This window comes from Atta colombica, unplaced genomic scaffold (assembly GCF_001594045.1).
Source record: "Atta colombica isolate Treedump-2 unplaced genomic scaffold, Acol1.0 scaffold281, whole genome shotgun sequence".
NCBI lineage: Eukaryota > Metazoa > Arthropoda > Insecta > Hymenoptera > Formicidae > Atta > Atta colombica.
In genome coordinates this window covers 553502-566224 of record NW_017259383.1, presented here as the reverse complement: position 1 = coordinate 566224, position 12723 = coordinate 553502, and the positions used below count along the sequence as shown (strand labels likewise).

The window sequence follows — 12723 nt, the reverse complement described above, 5'->3', positions numbered from 1 at the left end:
ACATTCCAGTATGTCATCATTGTCTTAAAGAGAATATTTTACGGATAAACAATCAGCGCACTTTGCTAATATATCGATATTTTATCTGTTTTGTTGCGCTCGAAATAATAAAATAATTACAATTCTCTGTCGAGATGAATGCATGATAATAATTAAAATTGGCGATTGCACATCAATCGTCGATAATGTAATCCTGATTTGCAATGCAGATTCAAGTTGTCCTCGGCGGTTCCAGCATGAGACTGATGAAGAAGTTTTCGCGGTCCTCTCTGTAACGCGCCTTCAGAAGATATTCGCATGCAAAAGAGTTTAATGGAAAATTGTAGCCCAACGCGAATCTCTGGCAGTCTGTCAGCCAGGCTGCGTTGTCGATAACGCGTCTTCTCCTCAAATCTGCATTTTTCAATTTCCTATTATTTTGCGAGCGTACTTTCATCTCCAAAGTAAACACGCGCCAACGATTAAAAAACCTGCGTGCAAGATATCGCTGCCCGCACGTCCAGACATCGCCCTTAGTTTCATCAGTGACGTTCTGGTGGGTCGTGAATTTCATCTTAGTAAGTGTCGCTGTAAAAATGCGCCTAGCTAAAGATTGCTTGGATTCTATTAGATTCTTGTCATCTCTTGAATGATGATCGTTGAAGTTATTATTAATAGACAAAGACTCTGAAGTCCCAGGAATTCGCGCGGTTAATTGTTTCTTTGTGAAAAACGGTGCAAAATTCGTTTGAATTTCTTTCAGGCTATTTAATCCCAGAACCTTAATCAGAAAATGACCAACGTATGGCATACAAGGTGGATTACGTTTTGCTACGGTCCAGACTTTTCGATACTTTGAACATCGTGGGCTTTTATAAATCTTGGACAGCCTCTCCATTGTCGCGTATCTAAAACATATATGGTTGTCGGTACTAAAACATTTTTTGTTTTTTTGAAACAGAGTAATTAACAAAGGAAGAATCGAGAAGTATTTCTCAGGTTTTATTTATTAATTTATTAATTTATTCGTGTGTACAATAAAAAAAAACATTTTGTATTTAACAATTCTTGTTGAAATTTTTATGTTGAATTTTTAATATATCAAATATTTATTTAACGTGACTCTGTTATTTGAATATCTTGTATTAAATTAATATCCAATATTTTTTTATGTCAAAATAATACAATCTATGCGTAAGTGAACAAATAACATAAAAATAATTTATTCTAAAACATAAATTCTAAGATAAATGAATAAAATGTTGCAACATATTATAAATGTAAATTTTACTAAAGAAATGTGCTTACGCAAATTGTGTCAATGTTACATTTTTTGTGTTAATTTTTATATAATTTATATTATTTCGTAACATATTTATCTTATATTTTAAATTTGAATGAGGACTGTTTAGCACACGTAAAATGTGTTAAATTTAACAGAATGTTTTGACTGTGCATTAAAAATATATGATAAACTTATTCATAAGAAAGATTTACGATAAATGTTGTTAATTAAATATCAAAAGGAATTATTTTTTTCTTTGATATTTAATTAGGAAATTCTAATGGATCTTAAACGAGAGGAAACCTGCTGGCGTGATGCGTCCTCAGATACGACCAGCTTCTCCGAAGCCTATAAATCGGTGGAGCCTGTAGACCAGCCAGGATGGATCTGCAAGACTGAAAATTGCCGAGCGCAAGACACTTGTCAGCGGCATTGATAAATCTCGTCATGATCCTAGTCCTCATGTCGAGCTGCTTAATCGCGAGGATCTCGCTAACGGTCAGGCAGGCGATCCGGTGGCTGAAGGCGATCCACGCACCCAAATTCGGTGCGTTGCGCGACGATCTCTGGTAGATCAGCGCCTCAATCTCGGTCGTGGGAATGCGAACAAAGAGATCACGATCGATCGACGTGAGTTGCGTGGCGAAGGTAGTGCTATCCAGGTCCCACATGGTAATACGAAGATTCATCCTTAACAATCTCCGCAATTGTGCCGTGCCTTCCTCGACATTGACGTTTCTGTTCGTCTTTCCATTGCGTTTGCGTGCGCCGTTGATAGAAAGCACGCGGTCCAAGAGACTGCTGGATTTTCTTGTAATCGCAACTTCGGTATTGTCATTCTCGCTTGATATCCGATTTTTTCGTCGGTAGAAGAATTTTCCTTTCGATTGCTTCTCCTTCCCGCGTCGAAAATTCTGAAGAGACGCTAAATGATGCCTTAGCTCTCTGTCATAAGATGCTTTGTATAAGACATAACTGATTACAGGCTGATATCTAATGATATATAATTCTTTTTCTCTTCGACAAACGATCTCTTCTCAAATTATTTAATGAAAAAATGCAATTGAAATTGGACAATTAAAATTAAATTCTCACTCTAAAATTTTTGAAGTTAAGAAGAAGTTAATGAATTGATTTTTCGTTAGTTAAAATATAAATTGATTGTATAAAATGATTGTATCCAATATGGCTTACCTAAGCGTTACGATTTTTGCTAATTGTATTCAACATTGAAAACTGATGGTCAAATTCAAATTAGGAAACATTTTTTAACATTAAAATGAAAATATGAGATTTTTTTACATGGATGCAATAAAGATTTAACGATCCGTGTAATGTTATCTATAAACAACAAGTAAACTATATTGACTCTTATATAGCTTTTAAAACAAATATTCTTTTATGACAAATATTCTTTTTGTATCACCTGTAGGCAGCCACTGCTGCCTGAGGCCTGTACCAATATTCTGGCGTCCAGAAGAGTATCACTCGTCCTCTAGTGACGGCACCAATAATATTGGATCCGCCAGGGGTCAAGGCAGTGCAAGAGATGCTGGCTGTCAACTGGCGGCGCGAAACTGGAAGTCTCAGCTCCGGATCTGAGGGCTGTCTGCGAATGTTGACCGCACTCGGTGATCTGAGAGTCTGTACGGATTCTCGCTCGCCAGGTTGCACCGACCACGGGCCGAGCGCATGGAAAAAATGCGCTGCCGAAGATAAGCCGTATCTTCGCGGATGTCTCTGACCCTTTAAGGATCGACAATTGTCCTCCCAAATTGTTACACCGTTCTCGAGCAACTTACGAGCATCAATGACATCCTTGTAGCCCGAATCACCGCGATAAGGACCCAGAATCAATTCGGAATTGCATTTCTCCGACACACCGAAGCCAAAACGCGATATTTTTGCTAAAGTCCCTTTCGGTTCATTCTGATATTGTTGTTGGCGTTTGCCATACTTATTTTCCACATGCTCTACGAAATCGTCTTCGAAAAACATGTTTCGACGTTCTAAATGTTTTTGAATGTTTAATAATGTAATGTATTTCGTTTGGAATATTTGCATTTCTAATATATTTATTGGATTCATTTAATCGATAAATTATATTATTGTTCTTACAATTTTTTAAACCCATAACAGAAGTATATATTTAAAAATAAATTTTCAAAGTCTTTATGTTATTAAAAGTTATTATATAAAGAAAATAAAAAAATGTCATTTACATAAAAAATTAGAATACTTGAAATTATCATAAATATACGATAATTAGTCTACATAAAAGAACAAAACTGTGAAGAATAAAATTGAAATAATTATTCCCAGGGACCACCAGTACCCAGTTACGCTCCAGTTATGGGTTAAATTTCTATTATTAGGGAAACTTGAATTTAAAACGTATCTAAGGAAAGTAGATAAGGAAAATTTATGACTTTCGCAAATCTAACCGTGATATCGGCTGTGCTTTCCAAGAACATTTATGCCGACACTGTTATCCAGTTGACAGACGTTGCAAGGCGAACTTTTGCAACTTGCGGCGTAATCGCAATGACATACATTGCGACTTCTTGCGAAAAGGACATTACAGAGTCCGCCGGCACGTTGAAATCTTGCCCGACCATCAAACTTTGTCTGACACGGCCAACTGTGACAGGATTTCTCGCAAGCGATGTAACGCGATGTGCGATCTTCTAGCTCGTATCTAAGATCCTCTAAGCTGGCTCCAGCGAATCTCACCGGAACCGGTGTGTAATTGCCGTTCATCAACTCATTGTAACTCGGTCCGAGATACAAGTTCTTCTCGGTCCATGTTGGAGCAACATAGTCGCCGGCACCTCCATAATGACTCCATACTCTGTACGCGTTTTTTTTTTGGATGATATTATCACTAATCAGTATTCGTTCAAAAATTGCCTAATTAATATTTATGGTGTATTTTAAATTAATGTATTTTTGTTTGAAATTAATATAATTAAACGATCTCTTTCATTTTGGAGATCAAAATCCGAAAAATAAGATTATGTAATTTAAAATTATTGTGAGGTTATAAAAAATTTATTATGAACATTTTTCAAAACATATGTTGAAGACAATGTTCAGATTCACTGAACTCATAAATACTAATTACAATTATTCACATGATGTCAAAAGAATTGAAACGTTTTTGCACAAAATCGACTCTAAATTCGCCTATAAAAATAAATTTAAATAAATAAAAATAAATTTAGTTGTTAAATACATTCGCGAAAAATATGAGTAATGTAAAAAGATAAAAATTAATTTACATCGATCATCACCTGAATATCGATCTTTTGCATCTCGCATCGCGATTACTCTTGATTTCTATTTCAGATGATAGCAAATATAAGGCGCTACTGCTCGACGAGCTCGCTGCTGTCGTTTCAGACAACGAGCTACCGTTTGTCTTGTATGTCAGTAATCTTCGTATTTGCTCGCACCAGATTTTCCAAGGAACCCTACGTCGCTCACCACCGAGCTCGTAATAATTAACTCGACCGTCAATGAATCTAGGGCAATAAATCTAAGATAAATCGAATGTAAAAATTCACTTTCTTTAAGAGAAAATTGATTAAAGTATTTGCTTTGTATTTTTCAATTTCAGGGCTCCCATCTTGTAACTTTTAATATCGGCTATGTTCCAAAATTTACTGCATTGAAAATTTTCAGCATTGAAAATTTATAGTTTACGTTACATGCACTATAAATATATATTTCTGCACTGACAATAAATTTTGGAACAACCATTGTTGTATCATCATTGTACAGCTTTTTTACCATATTTAATATCTGCGCAATGATATTGTAATACATATCAATACTATTGTTAAGAGTTACGAGTGTAAAGGCTCTGCAAGAGGAAAGAAAAAATAGAGACTATTGTTTTATACCCCTTTGTCTGAAGGAGTATACCTTGCCTTCAGAGTCCTGCGACGTCTTCTCCTAAACACACTGAGCGTAACATATTCTAAGGGATACACAGATACGAGTTCGAAGCTCTCAATACTAGCGTCAATATAAGACGGGCAAAAGAAACCGGGATTAGTCTGAAGAATGTCGGCAGCAACGATCAACCTAGTCGGTGTAAGACCCAGAGAGACCTGACGAATCCCTCGTCCGTTTCTCGTGGTCTCCGCGAACGGCGACTCCACCAAAATAGTCTCAGAGAACTCGTGGTACTCCGACAGCAATAATTTATGTATTCTGTTACTCTGCGACCGATCGGACAATCTTGTTCCACGTGACGCGTTCATGGATAGCTTCTCTCGCGTGGCGAGGAAGGGGATGGTATCGCACCGTACGAATCATCTATGAGATTCTGCATGAACGAGGGATTTTTAAAGCGCTCATTTACCTCCCAGTACCTAACCGTGCTGGATTAACACTTCCTTGATCGAAACGTCAGGGGAAGATGCGTACCGTCATTATTCACAGACAACTTCTCGCTTCTCGGGAAACGTTCTAAAAAATTATAAGTGTGTAATACTTAAATATGCTCATGCAATACTGACCCTCTGAGGTTGACCAAAATCGAGTGCTATGGAGACAAATGCTTCAAAATTAAGCACTTTACGTATCACGCACGCGTGTTTTTTTTGAGAGAGGAATGGAGAGATCTCATAATCTCATAATCATAAATCTTTTTGTAAAAAATGTCATTTAATTTTTTTAATGTTTATGTTTCAAATTTAAATTATTCTTGTTAAAATATATTTAGTTTTTACTTTTTTACACGAGTATATCATTTTAGTTCTTTGAAATTAATTAGTGCTTTTTAATTAAATTAAATGAGTCTTATAGATCCAGTGTCAGCTCTGAAAGGTTAACATTAAAGTCGTAAAATTAATATTTTTTGGTTATTATGTTTATGTCCATAATTCGTAATAAAATTCGTAGGTATATTCTTAATCATGGCCACAATGTTCTTAATCTTAATTAATAAAAAAACTTGAATGCCTCAAGGATTTCGTATATTAATTTAGGAAATCGATAAGAGGTTCAAGATCAAATATTATTATATTATTACGTGTCGTCGATTTTATTTAAAAATTCAACATTTCGTCGAATTTTTCGTTAAGATTCGTACATAGCCGCAGTAGATTACATTTAAGACTACGCGATAAATACTGGTCGTGAAACCTCGTCTCGATTAATAAGAATTAGCTCCTTACTTTCGGTGTATAATACGATAATAAATAAGATATAAAAACATGTAGGTGTAAAAGAATCTCGCCAATAGGGAGAGTGCCTTTTCTTATATAATTAAGTCGAAATGGTGTTAGCGAAACGTGCAAAAATGTACAAAATTTACGAAGATACAAGATGATTGTTACTACGTCTTTTCGACTCGATTCTTATCGACTACTATTTTCCGGATTCACTTTAATGGTGACTTTGTTGCTGAGAGCGGAAGCAAGCTTCTCGATGTTGCTCTGAAGAAGCTTGTTCGGTTCTGGATTCGTTGTTTCATTGCTGGATGTCGCTGCGTTCTCATGAATAGTCTTCACGGGCGACTGATTTTCCTAAAATGCAAAAACAAGTTCTCATTTTTTTTCGGAATGTCGTATTTTTTTTTAGAAAGAATTACAATATAAAATGCTATATAAAATTGACAATTAAATAATTCGATAAATTCCAGAAATGTTCAGGAAAAAATATGCAGTCGAAATATTTATAATGATAAAAGTTTTAATTTCTTTCACTGATTTATTTTTTACACTTAGAAAAAGATATGATAATAATGAATTAGATAAAAATGACAACTATATAAGCTTATATATAAATATATACAAATATAGAATTGATATATTAACATAATATATATTAGAGATATATATTATAATATATAAGAATTAACATAATATGTATTAGGGAAAAAGTTCGTGGCGTTTTTTTAATGTCATCTAACGGGAAAAACGCCACGAATTTTTTCCCACACCTAACACACACACACACACACACACACACATTTATTCTATATAAAAAACTTGTGTAGTTGTCATTTTTATAGTTACTATCATATTATGTTTTTCTCTGAGCGTATGACTAATCTTATTCTGCGGTAATTCATGATTTTGTTTTATTAGTATCGCTTACGCCTTCAGTTTTTCTTCTGAGGTTCGATCTCTGCAGCGTCGCGGCAAGCTCGTTCTGCAACCTGGATACGACAGGGCTATTGTCCGACTCGTCAACGCCGTTTTTGTCGCGACTCGGCTGTTGTGGCAAGAATTCTAACCTGGATGGCTGCTTCGTCTCACCCTCGTATGATCCTATCCTGATGGCCACCTTGCCGCTGGGTAACTTTGAAGGCTGAGCGCTGTTGATCGGCGAGACCGGTGCAGCCGAGTTCTTTGCGAGTTCTGCAACAGGACTTGTCGCGACGTCCTTGGGAATCTTGCTTGCAGTACCAACGTGTCGCGGACTATTGTTCGTCGAGGAAGGGCTCGTCACTGGGAAGTACGTTGGCGGTGGTTTCGGCACTGTATTGGGCGTCTCCTTCAATTTGAACGATTCAATGCTTTGCATCTCCACTGAATCGTCACTGTTCTGATTTTTAGAAGGAAGCGGAAGCGGAGGCGCTGGCGGTGGTACTGGAGGACCTGCTGTTGTCGACACCGTTGTCTCATTGAGCATTCTCTTCTGCTGTTCCTGAGAATGTAACAAAATGTATTGTTACGTCGTTCTAATAAAAAGTTTGCAGTTTTTGTTATGTTTGGATATATTATATATGTATACAATTTTTAAAATTATAACATTGTGCAAAAATAAAATTAGATATTAAAAAGATTTATTACACATAAAAGTATCATTCTATTGCTAAAAAAATTATAAATAATCCGTTTACTCTTTTTCTTTTAAAGAACGATTATCTTTAACAAAGAATATTTTCTTAATAACAGTCTTAAAGTTACTTATTAAAAAGAGAAAAATTCGTTATTATGTATTCAAAACATAAATTTATTTTCTTTCAAAGAATAAAATTTTATTGAAAAGCGACTTTATATAAGCAAATCAAAGTTTTAATTTAATAATCTTGATTGAAGTATTAAATTTACTAAGATTCAGATTATATACTGTAGATTTGAAAATATCAATTTTTAAAATTTAAAACAAGTAATTAATATTTAAATAATAATATGTGTTTTTCTATATGCACATTACGCGTAATTTAAAAAAACTATAATTAAAAATTATTAAGATATATGTTCTAAAATAGAATATGTTATATTTTCAAAATGTATTCTTAATTTGTCGACAACAAAATATTAAATGTTTCACAAATTAATAAACTATCCTTGGACACACGTGCTAGAGTTGTAAATTAAATTGCATATTAATGCTAATTGTATATTAACGCTGATTGTTTTGTATAATTACTAACGTTGTAAGGAGTGATTGTGACCAGCGTTTGTTTCCTTATTGAATCGGTTGTATTATTCATCTTCGAGTTTTTATCCATATTTAATTCTGAATATTTCTAACAATATTTGTAGCAATAGTGATACAAGAAATTTAATACATCATGTATTCTCATACACTCTTCACGTGAATTAGTTCTTTTTACTTGCACTTTTCACATTCATCATACATCGAACGGTCACATATATTATTTTCTATTAAATTTCACATGTACGAAACAGACTTTGTCTCTAATATATATAGATTACATTACAAAACAATCTTATTTATGGCAGTGTTCATTGAACTTATTTCTTAATATCTTAAAAATCTTCAATTTTTTTCATAAAATTTCCTTCTTTCCTTTTCGGAGAACCAATTAAATAGAATTAGTAGTGTTGATAAAAATATTTTTTTTTACGTATTGATGTTTCGAATATTCTCTCCTCTCTTTGCTACAAAATGTACTTCTCTATCCTGCTATTTTCTTCGAATCACGATCGAATGGTGATCACGCGTTTTTGCGGTATTTATTTCGCGGACCGCCGATCGCACGACACGACAACCGCGGACGGGCAACTGAAGGAACGCAAGAAGAGCGCACGTTACGTCGCCTTACGCCGGCGTTCTTATGTAAGCCCTATTATTTTGCACATCCGCCACAATTCGTAGGAAACTGCAGTGTTCGAGGCTGTGAGGAAAAAATGTGGCACAAGACCTCGCGTCGACGCGACGCGACGTGTCGCGTTGCAACTCCCAGTATCGGATGCCTCGTACACGACGTGACGATGCTATAATCACCGTCGCCGGTCTTACGACGAATGAATCCACGAAAGTCTCGATAACGATGATTAATGGATGATAAGACGGTAACATAAGCTGTCAATTGACCTTCTCGCTTGTGTAACAATCACCTGCTCGCGGGAAAAAGTAAAGCAGTGATTTATCAACGATAACACGCTCAACTCTACTCGAAGAAAATAATATCCGGATTTCTCTTCGAAAAATGAGAAATATATACGCGCACGAAATCACTTTGTTGCAACACACTATGATCTAGAGATACACGTTTTAATCTAGAGAGACAGTCATTCCCGTTATTCCTATTATCCCGGCAATCCGAAGACACTCAAGATACCGCTTAGTTTTGAATATAGCTTTCGAATAATAATTATTAGTAATTAATTTCCGCAGCAGGTTTATTATTATTATTTCGTTGATTAAACTGTCATAAATATTTCTACGTCAAAAACGATGTATTGAGAATGATTGTAATGCGCTCTCGAGTTAATATAATTAATTTACGTATAAACTACTTCCGCGATCAAACGCGGTCTATCTGCGATATCGCTCGTACATTTTACTTGCCGCGTGGTAATGCAAGAACTGAAACAAAATGTTGGAACATACGTGACTTTAAGGTGTGCAAACTGCTCGCTATCTCTCAACGTTTCAACAATACTACCGAGCAGCCAATGTGTGCACCACAGGTATACATACAAGTAAATATATCGGCGCGTCAGCAACGCATGCACGCACGCACACGTACATGATGATTACGTAGTCTATATGCCACACCGACGACGACTATTCCGGAGTCTTCATAATTTCGTGCTCTTATCTGTTTGCACCGCCGGATCGTTGCTTAGCGGTTGTGTAATTAAAAACTCGCTATTCGAGCCGCCAGTTAGCTACGCCTTGAAAATACTCGCAAGAAAAAGATGAATGCGGGTCGAAAGATCTCATATCTTCGCCATCTATTCACTTCGACATCTCGTTAAAGCGAAATTAACTTGATATATGATTAAAACGGCTATTGTTTTCGAGCGCGTTATATATCATCCTTTCGCGCGCAATTTTACGTTGTTAATTTTACGTTGTTAATTACTATCACCTTCGGAAAATTATAGTAATTGATATCAGTGAAACCTTGCATTATACTTCAATTGCTTTTAATTTTTTAATATTTGATAACTTATTGAACTCGTCGATAACTTTTGATAATTTTGATTAGTTTGACTTTTTACAATTCAATTTATGTTTCGTCTAAAATTGATTCATTTTGCAAGATCAATTTAATTTATTGCTGACATTATGGCAACCTCGATTTATGTATGTTGTTAATACTTGATTGCAATTATAACATGCAATATATTACGTCACTAATCGGTTTGAAAGATACGCTTATCATTGAACAGTACATCAGACTGGCGTCAGGTAGACTATTGTTATCGCATGATGAAAGTTGGAGCTTCATGTATTTCAAATTCCACATGGCAAAGTAAATTCACGACTAATTATTTCTGTATACAGATCAGTACAAATTACAACATACGTAAAAACATATTCAAAAAGTACTAAAAGAATATTTTATTTTAGAGTTTGAAATTTAGAGTTGAGAGAATATTATTTTATTGTATCCCAAAATTTAGTTGCACAATTTTTAAATAATACGTAAAATGAAATAATTTTTTTTTACCTTCTCCTGAACTTCTTTGGGCACCTGTTCCAAGGACTGCACTTTTTGTTGAGCAGAATTGAACATCTTTTGGTGTGCACGTTTAAATTCCTCCATCAGCTAAACAGAAAAAAACAAAAAAAAAAAATAAAATATCAATTTTATAGTAGACATTTTTGAATTTAGTCAGCAGATTTAAAATATTCAGAACGTGTATAACGATATTAGTGCGAATTTAACATATAGTTCACGCTACATATTAAAGAGTTTTAGAAATAAAAAAGATAAAAACGTTTATCAATAAAAATGCATTCGTAATGAGGCATCAGTATAAATAATAATAATTAAGGCTGGATTGCATACGATTTATAGATTCCTTATACATGTGCAATTAATTATATATACGTAATTATAAGTAACTGACCTTATCATGTGTGACTTTTTGCTCCTGTGATCTCAGAGTTTCAGGATTCTGAGGTTTGCGATTATCCGGAGTCTTTTCCTTTAATGTTTCTGCTTTAGCAGCATTATTCATTCTCTGTGAGAAAGAAAAATAATGCGCGATATGTGATGAAATATAATAAATATAACGATAAATTAAAAATATTAATTATTAAAGGCAATTAATAATTACTCGAGATAAAATAAAAATAATAAATATACTCATAGAGAACGTAATTTCAACATTTCTAAAAATATATCTGTATAGAAAAAAATGAAGAAGTTAATACCGAGGAAAACAACTTCTAACTATTTAATGAGATTTATAATCTAGTCCATGGATAAAAGATTAAACTTTTTGCAGTACATTATGTCGCGAGGTACTTCAACTGATTGATAATGCTCATCAATTTCTATCGCGACAGACATGAAAAATATAAAATATAAAAGATATCATAGATAAACAGACCAATGGCAAAGATATCGCTGCAAAATAACGATTAAGATTAAAAAATTACGAAAAAATTATGTTCAACGAGAGAGAAGACAGGAAGCATCTTGATTGCAATCATGCAATAATATATACGATAAGAATGCATTATAAAAACTATATTGGAAATTACTTCATGTTTACTCTCAATCCTCGTGGTTTAGCGATCTTATCTCACAGAAGAAAAAATCCGAGATACGTGAGTTTATCTTGAATGTCAATCAATTTTACCTGCTGCGCTCGCCTCTGCAACTCCTGCGTGATGGCGGTGCTTAGATCGGTGCTGGCGATCGGAGATGTCCTGGCGACATCCTTACGCGGCGTCGCGTATGTGGCTGTCGAAGTCTCCGTCGTTTTGCTGGTAACACTGGAGGATCCGCCACCGATCGCCGATCCGTAAGAAATGGTGGATGCCGGCTCACAGGACGATGTTGACAGAGATGATGACGTCGACGCGGAATCCTTGCTGCAGGACGACTCAAGGCTTGATTCGGTCTCTGTCGAGCCGGTGCTGCCCATTGACATAGTGCTGCCCATTTGCATGCCCATGGCGTTCATTGGTTTAGTTTCTGTAATAATAGATACACGGTGATTCGCGATTGTAATATAAAACATTATATAGAAGTAGATGATCTTCTTAAATTCGAAGTATAGATC

General features: G+C 35.0%; 2 protein-coding genes across 3 annotated transcripts in view; both read right to left on the bottom strand.

Moving 5' to 3' along the window:
- Positions 1-211: 211 nt before the first annotated feature.
- On the bottom strand, positions 212-5532 carry LOC108689920. Its single transcript, XM_018196888.1, has 6 exons — positions 5192-5532; positions 4558-4788; positions 3784-4115; positions 2691-3273; positions 1568-2209; positions 212-887 (listed from the first exon to the last, which is right to left on the bottom strand). The coding sequence occupies exons 1-6, from the start codon at positions 5530-5532 to the stop codon at positions 212-214; spliced, it is 2805 nt and encodes a 934-aa protein (XP_018052377.1).
- Positions 5533-6310: 778 nt separating this feature from the next.
- Positions 6311-12723, bottom strand: part of LOC108689922 — a 48641-nt gene continuing 42228 nt past the window's right edge. For both annotated transcript variants that reach the window (XM_018196898.1, XM_018196899.1), the window contains exons 10-14: positions 12298-12635; positions 11560-11673; positions 11157-11255; positions 7376-7927; positions 6311-6801 (exon numbers count right to left, since the gene is read on the bottom strand). In XM_018196898.1, the coding sequence (XP_018052387.1) occupies positions 6634-6801; positions 7376-7927; positions 11157-11255; positions 11560-11673; positions 12298-12635 (1271 nt within the window). In that variant the 3' untranslated portion in view covers positions 6311-6633. The remainder of the gene's footprint in view (positions 6802-7375; positions 7928-11156; positions 11256-11559; positions 11674-12297; positions 12636-12723) is intronic.

Coding starts and splice junctions, on each gene's coding strand:
- LOC108689920 (XM_018196888.1), bottom strand. CDS start 5,532: ATGAACGCGTCACGTGGAACAAGATTGTCCGATCGGTCGCAGAGTAAC. Junction 4,789..5,191: donor CGCAGGACTCTGAAGGCAAG/GTATACTCCTTC, acceptor TTATTGCCCTAG/ATTCATTGACGGTCGAGTTA. Junction 888..1,567: donor AGGACGCATCACGCCAGCAG/GTTTCCTCTCGT, acceptor TATATGTTTTAG/ATACGCGACAATGGAGAGGC.